At 47.8% G+C, this 18,212-nt stretch overlaps 1 protein-coding gene across 1 annotated transcript in view; it reads left to right on the top strand.

Annotated features, from left to right (window-relative positions):
• GPATCH1 (G-patch domain containing 1) overlaps nucleotides 1-18,212 on the top strand; it is a 47,941-nt gene that overhangs the window by 12,045 nt on the left and 17,684 nt on the right. Inside the window, exons 4-11 of the mRNA XM_021930975.2 lie at nucleotides 1,641-1,801; nucleotides 2,443-2,540; nucleotides 4,105-4,163; nucleotides 4,553-4,792; nucleotides 6,099-6,246; nucleotides 10,561-10,640; nucleotides 13,583-13,787; nucleotides 16,727-17,026. Coding sequence (XP_021786667.2) covers nucleotides 1,641-1,801; nucleotides 2,443-2,540; nucleotides 4,105-4,163; nucleotides 4,553-4,792; nucleotides 6,099-6,246; nucleotides 10,561-10,640; nucleotides 13,583-13,787; nucleotides 16,727-17,026 — 1,291 coding nt within the window. The remainder of the gene's footprint in view (nucleotides 1-1,640; nucleotides 1,802-2,442; nucleotides 2,541-4,104; nucleotides 4,164-4,552; nucleotides 4,793-6,098; nucleotides 6,247-10,560; nucleotides 10,641-13,582; nucleotides 13,788-16,726; nucleotides 17,027-18,212) is intronic.

Raw genomic sequence — 18,212 nt, 5'->3', positions numbered from 1 at the left:
AAGAGAAGAACTTCCTTTTGGTCCCTTTTCTTTTCTGTTTTTTTTCCTGAGACGGAGTCTCGCTCTGTTGCCCAGGCTGGAGTGTGGTGGCGCTATCTCAGCTCACTGCAACCTCCGCCTTCCAGGTTCAAGTGATTCTCCTGCCTCAGCCTCCCAAGTAGCTAGGATTACAGGTGCACGCACCACCATGCCCGGCTAATTTTTGTGTTTTTCGTAGAGATGGGGTTTCACCATGTTGGCCAGGCTGGTCTTGGACTCCTGACCTCAGGTGATCCACCCACCTTGGCCTCCCAAAGTGCTGGGATTACAGGTGTGCAACTGGCAGTCTCTTTTCTTAAAAGCAAAGTAGGCCGGGCATGGTGGCTCATGCCTGTAATGCCAGCACTTTGGGAGGCCGAGGCGGGTGGATCACGAGGTCAGGAGATCGAGACCATCCTGGGTAACACGGTGAAACCCTGTCTCTATTGAAAATACAAAAAATTAGCCGGGCATGGTGGTGGGCGCCTGTAGTCCCAGCTACTCGGGAGGCTGAGGCAGGAGAATGGCGTAAACCCGGGAGGTGGAGCTTGCAGTGAGCCGAGATTGTGCCACTGCACTCCAGCCTGGGCGACAGAGTGAGACTCTGTCTCAAAAAAAAAAAAAAGTAGCCTTTCATATAAGTCCTACCATGAATTTTCTCTACATTTGCTTGCACAGATTGTTTTACGTGCCCATTCCTAATGCAGTCCCTGGCAAGGAAAATGGAATCAAAAAGACTGGCTTAGATAAGACACAAAGCCCCACTTCCTAGTCCTGCCTCCCCAACACTAGGAGTACCACTCCTGCAGTGTGTGGTGGCGCAGAGGAAGGCAGGTACCTAGACAACATCAGGACCCTGCAAGGGAAGAGGAAGCATGACAGTGGTTGGACAGGTCGCCAGCAACATCTGCTCCAGTAAAGGCAAAGGCATCTGACTCTAGGCTGGCCCTCACACTTGCGAATGCTTGCTGGCTGGGACTCCAAGCTTTGTCCCCTGCACGCTGACCTTTGAGATACCGTTGAGAAGAACACGGCCCTTACTTCCTATCTTCCCAGCTTGGTCATGCTTAGGGTAGCCCTAATGAGTAGTGACTCTCATGCCCTCCTGACCTTGGCCACTGACTTTACCATGTATGAGGATGAGCTTCTAAAGTCAGTGTGAGGCTGGGCACGGTGACTCACGCCTGTAATCCCAGCACTTTGGGAGGCAGGCTGAGGCGGGTGGATCACCTGAGGTCAGGAGTTCGAGACCAGCCTGACCAACATAGTGAAACCCCATCTCTACTAAAAACAAAAAATTAGCCGGGCATGGTGGTATGTGCCTGTAATCCCAGCTACCTGGCAGGCTGAGGCAGGAGAATCACTTGAACCTGGGAGGCGGAGGTTGCAGTGAGCCCAGATTGCACCATTACACTCCAGCCTGGGCAACAAGAGAGAAACTCCATCTCAAAAAATAAATAAATAAAAAATAAAGTCTGTGTGTACATCTGTCACTCTGCTGATCCTGACCTAAAGTTTGTAGTTTTAACTTTTTTTTTTTTTTTTAGCAGAAATCAAACTATGTGATGTATTGTGTATAGTCACTTTCCAAATAATGTAATTCTGTTTGAATTTTTTTGAAGGATCTTAGTGAATTTGGGATAGCACCTAAAGCAATCGTCACCACAGACGATTTTGCCTCCAAAACCAAAGACAGAATACGAGAAAAGGCCAGGCAGTTGGCTGCTGCCACTGCCCCGATTCCTGGAGCCACCCTCCTTGATGACCTCATAACGCCAGCAAAGTAAGCATTTCCTTCTGACTGTTGTGATCTTAGCACCGGTGTTTCGCATGTGTATGATTCTCTTGCTGAGGGGTAGTTTGTTTGCAAGTAAGACAAGCCCTCTTAGGCTCAAAGTCTCAGTGAAAAAGGGGGTTTTGCCTAAAGGATCTTGCACTGTCACTGCACTGAGAGATCAAGAACTGCAGCCACTAGCTGTGCTGCTGGGGCTCGCGGAGGCTGGAGAGCTGTTAGGATTTGCAGTGACTTCTCACACCATCCCTCCAGACCTTATAGCCTCACTTCTGCCTGCCTCCTTCACTTTCTGTGTATCTCCTTGTTGTGCTCCTGGGCTCGTGGCCTGATACGACAGCCTTAGACCTTCAGGGATTCCCAGGCCACATGCTTGGCAAGGACTATCTAGAGTCCCTGTGATCCCATCCTAAAGGAGAGAGGTCATCTGATTGACTTCCCAGTTCAGGCGCGCACCCCACTGCAGCCTGCTGTGGCTGGAATGGCAGCGTCACGCCAGTTGTAATGTGGGGGAGGGCAAGGGCCCAAGCCAGACAGGCCTAGGGACTGAGCAGGAACTCAGAAACCACTCATTTCATACTCTTCGTTAATGTTACTTTGAAAAGTTCATTTTCAATGCCTTGCTATCCTAGATTATCTGTTGGTTTCGAATTGCTAAGAAAAATGGGTTGGAAAGAAGGACAAGGAGTTGGTCCTCGAGTAAAGAGACGGCCACGCCGACAGAAACCTGGTGTGTATGTTAATTGATTAACTGGTATCACTGCTGCAGTGTACTTTTTTTTTTTTTTTTTTTTTGAGACAGGGTCTTGCTCTGTCACCCAGGCTGGAGTGCAGTGGTGTGATCCCAGCACACTGCAGCCTCGACCTCCTGGGCTTAAGTGATCTTTCCATGTCAGCTCCACAAGTAGCTGGGACCACAGGCATGTGCCACTATGCCAGGCTAATTTTTTGTATTTTTTGTAGAGACAGGGTTTTGCCGTGTTGCCCAGGCTGGTCCCAAACACCTGCACTCAGGCAATCCGCTTGCCTTAGCCTCCCAAAGTGCTGGGATTATAGGCGTGAGCCACTGTGCCTGGCCAAGAGCGTACTTTTTAATGACTGCAAATTCCAATAAACAAAATAGCTGGGCCCAGTGGTATGTGCGTCTTCTAAGGCTTTTTATGTGTAACGCATGACAGCTTCCAGAAAGGCTGTGTTAGTTTATGCTTCTGCCAGCAGCATGTGAGAGTTCATGTTTCCTACCCTCCCCCAAACTGTCACAGTTTATTTAACATTATTACTTGTTACTTATTTCTTGCCCTAAGTCTCCCCAGCCAGACTGTAAGTGACTTTTTGAGGGCAACAGTCATTTCTTTTGGGTTCTTCATGACGTGGGGCAGTATTGGTTACTCATTGAGCACACTACTGCTGGTAGAAACTGATTCCTGGCTGGGTGCAGTGACTCACACCCATAATCCTAGCACTTTGGGATGCTGAGGTGAGAGGATCTTTGAGCCCAGGTGTTTGAGATCAGCCTGGGCAACATGGTGAAACCCTGCCTCTACCAAATATACAAAAATTAGCCGGGCGTGGTGGAGTGCACCTGTAGTCCCAGCTATGGCTCAGGAGAGTGAGGTGGGAGGATGGCTTCAGTCCAGAAGGTTGAGGCTACAGTGAGCTATGATCATGCCACCATACTTCAGCCTGGGTGACAGGGCGAGACCCTGTTTCTAAAACAATTCCCAGTGATCTGCCTCTGACCGTAATGCTGTAGCACATTTTACAAATGTACCCATGTACCTCTGAAGAGTATCAGTGAGTCTTTTTTTTTTTTTGAGTTGGAGTTTTGCTCTTGTTGCCCAGGCTGAAGTGCAAATGTGCGATCTTGGCTCACTGCAACCTCCGCCTCCTGGGTTCAAGCAATTCTCCTGCCTCAGCCTCCTGAGTAGCTGGATTACAGGCTTGCACCACCGTGCCTGGCTGTTTTTTTTTTGTAGAGACGGGGTTTCTCTATGTTGGTCAAGCTGGTCTCGAACTTCCGACCTCGTGATCCACCCGTCTCAGCCTCCCAAAGTGCTGGGATTACAGGCATGAGCCACTGCAACCAGCCTTTTTTTTTTTTTTTTTTGGTAATTTTTTGTGGAGCTGGAATCTCACTATGTTACCCAGGCTGGTCTTGAACTCCTAGGCTCAAGTGATCCTCCCTCAGCCTCCCAGAGTGCCGGGATTACAGGTGTGATCCACCGTGCCCGGCCTGGTCGGGGTTTTCTATTTGTAGTCACTCATGACTATTGCATTTGAAATCTCTTTTCTAGATCCTGGAGTCAAAATCTATGGCTGTGCATTACCCCCTGGAAGCTCGGAAGGATCTGAGGTATTGCACGGGCTCACTGACCTTCAGTTTGGTACAATAGCACCTGTTTCTGTATGATTGTGAAATTTTAGGGTTGGAGACAATTTTAGAAATCAGATCCCACCACTGTACAGTGAAATACTCATGCCCTAAAGCCATCCTCATTATATCAACATATGTATTCAGCAATGTGCCTGCACCACAGACACGCAGGTCTGTTCAGCTTCATAAAATGAAGTTGGTGTTAACATCCTTTGTGCCGGAAAGTGATTTAGTCATTTGTAACAGCACCAATGAAAGTTTGCTAATTGTTGTGTGTGGCATTAATCACTGCATTTTCAATTAGTATTTTGTGGGTTTACTTTGCATCATGCAATGACTCACCTTCATTCCACTTTAAACTGAAATAGGGTGAAGATGATGACTACTTGCCTGATAATGTGACCTTTGCACCCAAAGATGTCACACCTGTGGATTTCACACCTAAAGATAATGTGCATGGTCTGGCCTACAAGGGCCTGGATCCTCACCAGGCACTGTTTGGAACTTCGGGAGAACATTTTAATCTTTTCGGTGGTGGCTCTGAGAGAGCTGGCGATCTTGGAGAAATTGGACTGAATAAAGGAAGAAAATTGGGAATTTCAGGCCAGGTAAAATTATTTTCTATTTTCTTTTTCTTTTTTCTTTTTTTTTTTTTTTTTGAGACGGAGTCTTGCTCTGCCGCCCAGGCTGGGGTGCAGTGGCCGGATCTCAGCTCACTGCAAGCTCCGCCTCCCGGGTTTACGTTATTCTCCTGCCTCAGCCTCCCGAGTAGCTGGGACTACAGGCGCCTGCCATCTCGCCCGGCTAGTTTTTTGTAATTTTTAGTAGAGACGGGGTTTCACCGTGTTAGCCAGGATGGTCTCGATCTCCTGACCTCGTGATCCGCCCGTCTCGGCCTCCCAAAGTGCTGGGATTATAGGCTTGAGCCACCGCGCCCGGCCTTATTTTCTATTTTGTAAAGGGGGAGTCATTGATAAATGAGTCTACTTTCTTTTTTCTTTTTAGAAGTTCTTTATTTTCTTTTTTTTCCCCTAATCCTCAAGTGGAATCAGGTCAAAGGTTCTTTCTTAAAATGTATTTTAAAAATGGTAACTTTGCCATTTACCCTCTTTTTTTTTTTTTTTTGAGGCGGAGTCTCGCTCTGTCGCCCAGGCTGGAGTGCAGTGCTGCGACCTCAGCTTACTGCAACCTCTGTCTCCCGGGTTCAAGTGATTCTCCTGCCTCAGTCTCCCTAAGTAGCTGGGATTATAGGCATGCGCCACCATGCCCAACTAATTTTTGTATTTTTAGTAGAGGTGGGGTTTCACCATGTTGGCCAGGCTGGTCTCGAACTCCTGACTTCAGGTGATCCACCTGCCTCAGCCTCCCAAAGTGCTGGGATTACAGGCATGAGCCACTGCGCCTGGCCACCTTTTCTTTTTATAAACTTTTTTTTTTTTCAGTCTTTTAAACAAAAATGCTACTTGTTAGAGGCCCCTTCCCGTAGAGACTAGGAGTTCTTCCAGCCGGCAGTAGAGTAGCGGCGGTCCTTAGACCCTGGCCACCAGCGTTGGCCTGGGCCGCATTGATCAGTTGATGAACATTTCTGCCTTTCTCCTCTTGGAAGCCACATTTCCACCCCTGCACTGCTGCCTAGCTTTGTTCTCCACTCCTCGTCCTGTGCTGGGACCTGGAGCCATGGCTGTTGTGGGGACTGGAGGGCAGCGTTAGCACTGGGGACGTGGGATTTCACCTCTGGTCATTGTTTTCCAAAAATCTTGTGTGTGTGTTGATCTGGGACCCCCGTTCCCTTCTCTCTTGGTGATCTTGAAGTGCTACCGTGGTTTCCAGTCACATCCTTAAAGTAGCTTTATCCCTGAAGATCCCAGACATACCCTAACCCCTGTACTCAATTTGAAACCTTGTTTTTTAAAGGCTTTTGGTGTGGGTGCCCTGGAAGAGGAAGATGATGATATCTATGCCACAGAAACTCTATCCAAGTATGACACTGTTCTGAAGGACGAGGAGCCTGGAGACGGACTCTATGGCTGGACAGCACCCAGGCAGTATAAAAACCAGAAAGGTAATTCGACAGACGCAAACCTAATGGCAGGATCTAGTGTCAGGGTATCAGGAAGGAGGGGCTGCAAGAGTGGTACAGGAGCACCAGCCTCTGTTGTTGATCAAAGACATGGTAAGAAACAAAACAAAGAAGCGAGGCCCAGCGTGGGAAGTGAAACAAATGCAGGATTCAGACCTGGCCAAGGCCAAAGCCAGCTGTCAAGGTGGGGCCCAGGTGGGAAGGAGGGAGAGGTCTGTAATCAGGGAAAGAGGAATGCCTGGACCAGTGACCAAATGGCTGATCAGAGCTGGCAGCGGGTCAAAGGGAAGCACCCAGAGTTAGAGGAACTGGGCAGGCGGCCAAAGGAGGCCAATACATGCGGCAGGTTAGAAGGTCAGGCCAGGGGACCAGGAGGCAGGTACACCAACAGCCTGCAGCAAGATGGAGCTGGGCGCCCAGTCCATCTTCTCCCTTGAGTCTCTGGCTCTGAGGAGGCTCTTTTTGGGATAAGAGACTGACATCTTTCAACACAGCTTTAACTTCACGCTGTGTTGAAATTTCAAGGGGTATCAGATCTTGTGGTTCGAAGTCACATTTCAGTTGTTTCCAGAAAAGGTGCAGGGCCAGACAGTGTAGAGTCGGTATTAGCAGCATGTGATTTGGAGTCAGTCAGACCTGGGTTTGGATGCCAGCTCTCCACTGCCCAGCTTTGTGACCTTAGGCAAGGCTCATAACCTCTCTGGGCATCGGAGTCCACATTTGTAAAGTGAGGATAAAATCCACTCCAGAGGTGGTTGTGAGGATTAAGTGGCATAACTTAGTGTCTGGCATAGCACCTGCCCCAAAGACTGAAGAAGTGGCACCTACTGTTCTTTGGTTGTCATACAGTCATGTGTCACTTGACTGGGATGGTGTGACAGGGAACCCAGGGTTTTACACAGGACACTGGAAGGGCATCTGTACCCCGTGTTAGGAGACTTAACCTCTGGGCGGTCAGTGGGTTGCTAGTACTTATTTCCTTTTTTTTTTTTCCTTCCGATTTTTTTCTTTTTTTCTCCCCTGAGTCATTTAGCTTCAGAGCCTTCTTCCTTTTGCCTCCCTATAGTTTCTGGTTTCTCTTCCCAAACTATGAATTATTTTTATATAACTTAAATGAAGATATGTTAGTATATCATAATATACTATTTAATTTAAATACTATATTATCAATATACCATTATATATTATATATGATTTATATTTTATATAATATATCAATACTCAGTATATTATGTAACATATGATATATTACATAATAATGTATAGATATGTTAATTATTATTTATTAAAAATGGTGGGAGAATGAAATTGATAATATCCTGTATCTCTGTTAGTATAAATGACATTCAATATTATAACAACATATTAATAACATTAATTTATTAATCCTCTAATAATCATATGTAATGACATATACTTAAGTCTGCCTGCTGAGTCACATCTTTCACTTTTCCCTCATGCACCAGCTTTGCCCCCAGCTGATTGGTTCCCACTCCGTCCACCATGCTCCAAGCCTGTCCTTGTCTCCTTGTCCCTCTCTGCTGTGACCTCTCTCCCCCAGCTTCCTCTCTTCCACCCTGCAGGGCCATGACATCTGTAGTTTTGACTGTATGGTTTTTTTTAATTTTTTGAGACGGAGTATTGCTCAGCCGCCCAGGCTGGAGTGCGGTGGCGCGATCTCAGCTCACTGCAAGCTCCGCCTCCCGGGTTCACGCCATTCTCCTGCCTCAGCCTCCCGAGTAGCTGGGACTACAGGCGCCCGCCACTACGCCTGGCTAGTTTTTTTTTGTATTTTTAGTGAAGACAGGGTTTCACCGTGTTAGCCAGGATGGTCTCGATCTCCTGACCTCATGATCCGCCCGTCTTGGCCTCCCAAAGTGTTGGGATTACAAGCGTGAGCCACTGCGCCCAGCCCACTGTATGGTTTTCTATTCAGTGAATCTATCTTTATTTTACCCAGTCTCCACGGCTGATTTTTTACATTTAAAAATTTTTTTTTTTTTTTTTGAGACAGAGTCTCACTCTGTCATCCAGGCTGGAGTGCAGTGGCATGATCTCGGCTCACTGCAACCTCTGCCCCCTGGGTTCAAGTGATTCTCCTGCCTCAGCCTCCTAAGTAGCTGGGATTACAGGTGTGCACCACCACACACAGCTAATTTTTTTTCTTTTTTTTTTTTTGAGAAGGAGTTTTGCTGTTGTTGCCCAGGCTGGAGTGCAATGGCCTGATCTCGGCTCACCACAACCTCCGCTTCCTGGGTTCAAGCGATTCTCCTGCCTCAGCCTCCCAAGTAGCTGGGATTACAGGTGCCTGCCACCACACCCAGCTAATTTTTGTATTTTTAGTAGAGATGGAGTTTCATCATGTTGGCCAGGCTGGTCTTGAACTCCCGACCTCGGGTGATCTGCCCGCCTTGGCCTCCCAGAGTGCCGACGCCCAGATAATTTTTTGTAGTTTTAGTAGACACGGGGATTTCACCATGTTGGTCAGGCTGGTCTTGAACTCCTGACCTCAAGTGATCTGCCTGCCTCAGCCTCCCAAAGTGCTGGAATTACAGGCGTGAGCCAGCACAGCTGGCCATGGTTGATTTTTAAATTCTCATTTTTTTTTCCCCATGATCAATAGGGCTATAATGAATATTTTTCTGGTTCTGTCTTTATGCACATTTATTTATTCAGAATTCTTCAGAATGAACTCATAAACATGAAATTTCTGGGTTTTGAGAGAATGCAGATTCCAAGAATGTGAAATTGAATCCCACATTACCTGAAGGAATTTTAGTAAGTTCTAGAAGCTTAAAAAAAAGCCCAACATGCTGGGTGCGTTGGCTCACGCCTGTAATCCCAGCACTTTGGGAGGCCGAGGGGGGCAGATCACAATGTCAGGAGATCCAGACCATCCTGGCCAACATGGTGAAACCTCGTCTCTACTGAAAATACAAAAATTAGCTGGGTGTGGTGGTGGGCGCCTGTAATCTTAGCTACTCGGGAGGCTGAGGCACGAGAATCACTTGAATCCTGGAGGCAGAGGTTGCAGTGAGCCGAGATCCTGCCACCACACTCCAGCCTGGGTGACAGAGTGAGACTCCATCTCAAAAAAAAAAAAAAGAAAAAGAGCCCAACATGAGTCAAAGCACAGAGGATGGTTTTTTTTTTTTTTTTTTTTTTTTTTTTTGAGACGGAGTCTCGCTCTGTCTCCCAGGCTGGAGTGCAATGGCCGGATCTCAGCTCACTGCAAGCTCCGCCTCCCGGGTTTACGCTATTCTCCTGCCTCAGCCTCCTGAGTAGCTGGGACTACAGGCACCCGCCACTATGCCCGGCTAATTTTTTTTTTTGTATTTTTAGTAGAGACGGGGTTTCACTGTGTTAGCCAGGATGGTCTCGATCTCCTGACCTCGTGATCTGCCCGTCTCGGCCTCCCGAAGTGCTAGGATTACAGGCTTAAGCCACCGTGCCCGGCCACAAAGGATGGTTTTGTGGGGAGGGGAGAGATGCGGTGGTGCTGAGTGATGAGTAGCTAAAAGCCTTAGCTCATCTGCACTGCGGTCTGCTCCTGCTTCAGGCCCGAGCTCCTAGCCCGTGAAAGAGCTCGTGATTGTCATATAGAAGGGGCTTTTGAGTGCAGAGAATACAGTTCATTTATACGGACTTTTGGCATAACCAGTACATGCAGGAAAACTTTGAGAATGAAATCAAAGAGATTTTGTTGATGGGGTTGTCCCTATGACCAGGAGACAATCCACCTCCAGGTCAGAGGGCATTGGTCATTCAGTGTCCTATGTCTGTGATCTTTATGTCTTGTTAAAGATTACAGGCCAACCTGGTGGCATTGCCTTTCGTCCCTATTTGGATTGTTGCTAAGGAGATGGCCAGGTAGTCACCCTGCAGTTCTTCACCTAGTTCTACACATGACGCACTCACAGGTGTGATTTGGGTGTTTCTCCATACTTGTCCTCTTGGTGGTTTTTCTTGATCTTTTACTCCATGGGGTAGATCCTTTGGTGCCCCTAAGGTACTTTTTCTAAAAGTCACATCAATGTACTTGTCTTGGAGGACCGCAGCCTTGTTACCTGGGTAGCCCAATTTGTGGAGGGCGGTGTGGGCTGGGTCCCAGTCACTGAGTCAACAGAGGCGTGGGGCTTTGCTTGCCACTCGTTCTTCCCTTTACTGCTGCTGCTGAGTGATAGCAGGTATGACACGTGCTATTTACGTTCTTAGAGGTAACATAAAACGCTGACGTGTTCTGTCTTATTCTGATCGTCTCTACTTCTGGAATTAATCTATGACATCATTTTGTAGAATCAGAGAAAGACCTTCGATACATTGGCAAAATTTTGGATGGATTTTCCTTGGCTTCTAAACCTTTGTCTTCTAAGAAAGTAAGAAAAACTTTTTTTCTTTCTTTTTTTTTACTGGTTTAGTTCTTAAAATATTTGCTGCTATGTGATCTGAGTTCTATTAACAACGGGAAAGATAAGTAAATTTTGTTTTCAAAAAACAACAGCCTGGTTACTAGTGATTGTCTAGAAAAACATTCTATGTTAGAAATATCAGGGCCGCCGGGCGCGGTGGCTCACGTCTGTAATCCCAGCACTTTGGGAGGCCGAGGCGGGTGGATCACAAGGTCAGGAGATCGAGACCATCCTGGCTAACACTGTGAAACCCCGTCTTTACTAAAAATACAAAAAATTAGCCGGGTGTGGTGGCAGGCACCTGTAGTCCCAGCTACTCCGGAGGCTGAGGCAGGAGAATGGCGTGAACCTGGGAGGCGGAGCTTGCAGTGAGCCGAGATCGCACCACTGCACTCCAGCCTGGGCGACAGAGTGAGACTCTGTCTCAAAAAAAAAAAGAAGCATTAAAAAAAAAAGAAATATCAGGGCCAGGCGCAGTGGCTCATGCCTGTAATCCCAGCACTTTGGGAGGCCGAGGTGAGCGGATCACCTGAGGTTGGGAGTTCAAGACCAGCCTGACCAACATGGAGAAAGCCCGTCTCTACTACAAATACAAAATTAGCCGGGCTTGGTGGTGCATGCCTGTAATCCCAGCTACTGGGGAGGCGGAGGCAGAATCACTTGAACCTGGGAGGTGGATGTTGCGGTGAGCCGAGATCGCACCATTGCACTCCAGCTTGGACAACGAACGAAACTGTCTCAGAAAAAAAAAAAAATCAGTTGGCCAGGTGTGATGGCTCACTCCTGTAATCCCAGCACTTTGGGAGGCCGAGGTTGGTGGATCACCTGAGGTTAGGAGTTTGAGACCACCCTGGCCAATGTGGCAAGACTCCGTCTCTACTAAAAATACAAAAATCAACCGGGCGTGGTGGTGAGCTCCTGTAATCCCAGTTACTCAGGAAGCTGAGGCAGAGAGAATCGCTTGAACCTGGGTGGCAGAGGTTGCAATGAGCCAAGATCGCGCCATTGCACTCCAGCCTGGGCGACAGAGTGAGACCCTGTCTCAAAAAAAAAAAAAAAAGAAATACTTTGAATCCCATGGAGGATATAGAGAAGTTGTGGACACACTCCTCCTTTCTGCCATGCTCCTCTGGGTTTTTGTGTGGTGGTAACATGAGTGTTTTCTGGCTGATTTGGGGGTGTGTCTCCAGAAGGTGACAAGGCTAAGATGATAAAAAAACAGGATTTCTTGACAATGATAACACCACTGTTTCATGGACTTTCATTGTGCCAAGGGCTCGAGCCAGGCTCTGCACCTTAACAACCACCTGGGGAGCTTGGGGAACTCCAGTTATAGCATACTGTCTGGGGTGGGGCACAGGCATCAGTATAGTTACAACTCCTCAGGCGAGTCCAGCGTGCACCTGGACCTGAGAGCCAGTGGAGAGAGGGGCTGGGAGAGAGGGGTCACTGCTTTCAGCTACAGGGTTACCTCATCATGGACTTGAGCTTTCACATAGCTTAAAAACCTAGAGAATATTTCAGTGTGAATTTGGGGGGAAAATAGTAAAGAAAAGTCTAGATAATAGCTTAAATAACAAATACATGGGGGTTTGTTAGACCAAGAGCAATGGAGACCATTTAATGCAGTTATTTAACAATATCTAATACTTTCCTTTACCTTATCTGCTGTGCCATCATTCATGCCTGTCAGTATTAAAAATCCCCAAATTTCCCAAATAGATTTTCATTTCACTTTTGTCAACTAAATTTAAATTCCTGTCTCCACTGCCCTCCTAGGTCCTGGGCCAGGTCCTCTTGGCTCTACTCACATTATTCATAGTAATATCTTGGATGAAAAAAATAGGCCAGGCATGGTAGCTCACGCCTGTAATCCCAGCACATTGGGAGGCTGAGGTGGGTGGATCATTTGAGGTCAGGAGTTCGAGACCAGCCTGGCCAACATGGTGAAACCCCATCTCTACTAAAAATACAAAAATTAGCCAGGCATGGTGATGCATGCCTGTAGTTCCTGCCACCCGGGAGGCTGAGGCAGGAGAATTGCATATGCAGTAGGTGGAGGTTGCAGTGAGCTGTGATTGCACCACTGCACTCCAGCCTGGGCGACAGAGCAAGACTCTGTCTCAAAAAAAAGAAAAAAGAAGGCCTGAAGCTTCAATTCACAACTGAAACATAACTAGAAAAAGGAATTCTGAATTTAAAAATAACTACAGTTATTATTATTAATTATTATTTTTGAGATGGAGTCTCACTCTGTCACCCAGGCTGGAGTGCAGTGGTGCGATCTCGGCTCACTGCAACCTCTGCTTCCCAGGCTCAAGCAATTCTCCTGCCTCAGCCTTCCGAGTAGCTGGGATTACAGGCATCCACCACCACGCCTGGCTAATTTTTGTATTTTTAGTAGAGATAGGGTTTCACCATGTTGGCCAGGCTGGTCTTGAACTCCTGATCTCAGGTGATCCACCTGCCTTGGTCACCCAACATTCTGGGATTACAGGCGTGATCCACTGTGCTCTGCTATTATTTTTCTTTCATGCTTTGAATGGTACTTTTCTAAATTTTCCGATGTACAGTGGGCCAGCCCTACCTCTAAGCCCTGACATTTATGATCTATTGTTATCTTTATTGTTCTTATCCTATGAAACAGGCACATTAGCTTCTTTCTGTAGAAATGGGTAGGAGGATATTCGAAATGCCTGACCACTGGAACACAGTGGCTCTCGTGACCCTCCGGTCCAGAGGGGATGCTGGCTGGACCTCTGGCCAGCCTGTTCTTGGGCTACCTGCCTGCTGAGTGTTAACCCGGGAAGGGGCGGGGTTAACAAGGCTCAGAGGTAACAGGTTTTCCTGATTAAATCAAACATGATCTTGCAGCCTGTATTTTCTGGGATTTGTCTTGTTTTGTTAAGATCTATCCACCTCCAGAGTTGCCAAGAGACTATCGACCAGTGCATTATTTCAGACCCATGGTGGCCACCACCTCCGAGAACTCACACTTACTGCAGGTGTTATCAGAGTCAGCTGGAAAGGCAACACCTGACCCAGGGACACACAGTAAGCACCAACTGAATGCCTCCAAACGGGCAGAGTTGCTTGGGGAGACGCCTATTCAAGGTATGTGCCATGGAAAAGACTGAAATCATTACATTTCACATAACTTGAGTTATCAAAATAAAAATGGAAAGTTGTTTTCCCACTGAAGTTTTTTATGTGAATTTGTATTCCCAAACTGTGGAAATAACACTATTTATTGTAAATGGCATACGTAATAGTGTGCATAGCTTTTACTTCTTTTTTTAAGTTTTATTATTAAACTTATTTATTTTGAGATAATGTCTGGGTTTGTCACCCAGGCTGAAGGCAGTGATAACTCTCTATAACCTGGAACTCCTGGGTTCAAGCGATCCTCCCACCTCAGACTCCCATGTTGCTGGGGCTGTAGGCATGCGCCACCACCACACCTGGCACATTTAAACATTTTTTTTTTTAATGGAGATGAGGGTCTCACTACGTTGCCCTGGCTGGTCTGGAACTCCTGGCTTCCCAGAGTGCTGGGATTACAGGTGTGAGCCTCTGCGCCCAGCCAAGGCTTGTTTTTCCACCTTCAGTTTGGTTGATGTCATTCAAATCACTTTTATTGTAAGCTCAGCTGTTTTCAGACTTGTGATAATTATCAGGGAATGTGGTTAAGGTGGTTAAGGTGCTTTCCCCTTCTCTGCACAGCCTGGGAGAGTACGTTTTCTTCCTCTTGGGGATCGCGTTGTGTAACTCTTCTCCGGAAACTCTGAAAGGGATGAATGCGTCTGAAAGTCTGGAAAGACATGGAGAATCCCCTGCAGGGTGCAGCAGAAAAGACCCACCATGAGAGGTGGACTTGGACTCTCAGGGGCTCGAGCCTCACTGCCATGGGGAATCCAATAGGTGTCTCCTATAATTGGCAAACAGAGCCCTTGGTTCCCCACCCCCCCATCACACACTGCGCTTCCTCATCTAAGTCTTCTCATCTCAGGAAATGGTGCCACCGTGATCCACTGCTCGGACCGGAATGTTGGAGGCCTAATTCTTAACTCCTCTCTTTCTGGTCTTTCCCCGCCCTCCCTGGCCCTCCTGGCCCTCAGTGAGTCCTCTCAGCTCTACCCACAATGTGTCGGGGTTCCGTCCACTACTCATCTGCATTTCCGTGACCTCCGGGTGTGAGCCCCGCCCCTCCACTTGGACCGTTGCAGCAGCCTCCTTGATAGTCTCCTTGTTTCTGTCCATTCCCCCTGCAGTCTGTTCTCCTTACCAGCAGCTGGATGAGGCCGACTATACCAGCCAGCACCTCCCCCACCTATAGAAACCTCCAGGCTCCCCACGAGGCCCTGTGCGGCCCCCCGCCTGCCTTTCAGGCTGCATCATCCACCACCTTCCCTTACCCTCCCGCAGTGTAGCTTCCTCCTCCTTTCCTCCCGTGAACACGCCGTCACCCATGACACTGCCTAAGGGCCTTTGTGTTTGCTGTTCCTCCCTCTCTGTTCTTCCGTCACATTTTTGTGAATCTGGCTTTTTTTTTTTTTTTAGCTTAGAACTTATCTCGAATGTTGTCTTCTTCCAGCCTTCCCTGACCACCATATAAGCTGGTTATCTGCCTGCCCCCTCTGCCAGCCCGCTCACGCAAGCCCCCGCTCGGTCACGTCGCCCTATTTTTTTCTTTTTTTTTTTTTTTGAGACGGAGTCTCGCGCTGTGTCACCCAGGCTGGAGTGCAGTGGCGCGATCTCGGCTCACTGCAAGCTCCGCTTCCCAGGTTCACGCCATTCTCCTGCCTCAGCCTCCGAGTAGCTGGGACTACAGGCGCCCGCCACCACGCCCGGCTAGTTTTTTGTATTTTTAGTAGAGACGGGGTTTCACCATGTTCTCGATCTCCTGACCTCGTGATCCACCCGCCTCGGCCTCCCAAAGTGCTGGGATTACAGGCTTGAGCCACCGCGCCCGGCCGCCCTATTTTTTTCATAGCCCTCCTCTGTTGAGGGCCGGCGTGTGGCTCCTTCTTTCCTGTCTCCACTGCCCTCCGAGCTCCTGGGCCAGGTCCTGGCGTGGAGTTGGCACCCATGAGTGTTTGTGCCATTAGTGAGGGCTTGCTGGGGAGCTGCGCTCGGAATCAGGGCTAGTGGTGGCGGACTGCAGGTCTGGAGCCGGGGATGTCAGGTTCCGCATCCTGGAACCACTCATGTGCCCTGTAAGTGTGCATGTGTTAACTTCCATTTTTGCTGACTATAAAACAGGAATCTTCGCCTTGCTCAGTGGCTCATGCCTGTAGTCCCAGAACTTTGGGAGGCCAAGGTGGGATGATCTCTTGAGCCCAGGAGTTGAGACCAGCTTGAAAAACATGCGAAATCCTGTCTCTACAAAAAATATAAAAAGTAGCCCAGCATGGTGGTGTGTGCCTGTGGTCCCAGCTACTCAGGAGGCTGAGGTGGGAGGATCACTTGAGCCCGAGAGTTGGAGGTTGCAGTGAGCCATGATCACACCACTGTACTCCAGTCCAGGTGACAGAGCGAGACCATGTCTCCAAAAAAACATAGGATTCAGCCAGGTGTGGTGGCTCACACTTGTAATCCCAGCACTTTGGGAGGCCGAGGCGGGTGGATCACCTGAGGTCAGGAGTTCGAGACCAGCCTGGCCAACATGATGAAACCCTGTCTCTACTAAAAATACAAAAAATTTGCCGGGCATTGTGGCACGTGCCTGTAGTCCCGGCTACTCGGGGGGCTGAGACAGGAGAATCGCTTGGACCCGGGAGGTTGCAGTCAGTGAGCTGAGATTGTGCCACTGCACTCCAGGCTGGGCAGTAGAGCCAGACTCCGTAAAAAAAAAAACAAAAACAAAAACAAAGAATCTCATTTTTCACTGTCTAGTCCACAAAGATATATGAACATAAATGAAACACTAAACATAAAATACTCATCCCCAATTATGTAAATTTGTGATATTGAAATGTATGTACAGAGAAATGAAAATGTGGTTGTTTTATGACTCGAAATTTTCATCTCTTCTAATTACTGTGTTTATTTAGGCTCAGCTACTTCAGTGTTAGAATTTCTGTCCCAAAAAGATAAAGAGAGAATCAAAGAAATGAAGCAGGCAACTGACCTGAAAGCAGCTCAGCTCAAGGCCAGGAGTCTGGCCCAGAACGCCCAGAGCAGCAGAGCCCAGCCCTCCCCTGCAGCAGCTGCTGGGCACTGCTCTTGGCACGTGGCATTAGGTGGTGGGACGGCCACCCTGAAAGCCAGCAACTTCAAGCCTTTCGCCAAAGATCCGGAAAAGCAAAAGCGATACGAAGAGTTCTTAGTACACATGAAACAGGGTCAGAAAGGTAGGTGCTGGGCCTGGGTCTCCCACATCTCGACCAGGGCGGGGTCACGTTCTCACTGTTCTCATCCTAGACTCATATTTACAGTTGAGGTATCCCGTTCTGTCAGTGTTTTTGCTTTATCCTGCTGCAAATAGTGCAAAGGCTGTTGACCTCAGAAAGCAAGAACAGTTAGCTTATTTTCCTCCATATCTCAGGCCAAAGCTAGCTGTTTAAGTAGAGAATACAACTGGCGGTGGCCGGTGCTTACAGGTCGTTTGGTGTTTGCAAGTGCTTGACTGCTACAAGCATTGCATTTCACATTTCATATCAACATCATCTTCCACCTTATCCAAAGATCCTAACCATCCACTCCTGACTCATAGTCTTAAATTCGACTTAAAACAATAGTTAGCTATTGAACCGTTACAGAGGATAAACAATCACTTTGTGATCTTTGAAGTAAATATGGCAAGAATGAGGAAAGGGGTTGCTGTTGTATGCAGTAGTCCTCGTGAGAGGTTATCAGTAAATTACAGGGTTAGTTTTTAAAAGCAGATCTTTGTGGAATGTAAAGTTATTTACTGTGCCTTAACTCTGTACTAAGAACCTACATCACTAATGTTTATTTGCTTTAAAAAAAAAAAAAGGTGGGCCAGGCGCGGTGGCTCACGTTTGTAATCCCAGCACTTTGGAAGGCTGAGACAGGCAGATCACGAGGTCAGGAGATCGAGACCATCCTGGCTAACACGGTGAAACTCCGTCTCTACTAAAAATACAAAAAACTTGCCGGGCGTGGTGGCAGGTGCCTGTAGTCCCAGCTACTCGGGAGGCTGAGGCAGGAGAATGGTGTGAACCCGGGAGGTGGAGCTTGTAGGGAGCAGAGATCGTGCCACTGCACTCCAGCCTGGGCGATAGAGCAAGACTCCGTCTCAGGGAAAAAAAAAAAAAAAAAAGGTTAGTGAAAAAGTGTTTTTCTGCCAAAACGTCAGGATGTGGTTGGGCTCAACTTATCACTGTCTGGGAGTGGTGACAGGTTCCTTACTGCTAAAGATTTAACCAAGCATTAGTCTCCCACATGGTTTTCTCTGTTATGTTTGGTAGACAGTATTCAATAAAAGCATCATTTTGGTTGGGGACGGTGGCTCATGCCTGTAATCCCAGTACTTTGGGAGGCTGAGATGAGGATCACTTGAGCCTAGGAGTTCAA

Source organism: Papio anubis, chromosome 20, assembly GCF_008728515.1.
Source record: "Papio anubis isolate 15944 chromosome 20, Panubis1.0, whole genome shotgun sequence".
NCBI lineage: Eukaryota > Metazoa > Chordata > Mammalia > Primates > Cercopithecidae > Papio > Papio anubis.
This window is presented reverse-complemented; position numbering and strand designations above follow the sequence as displayed.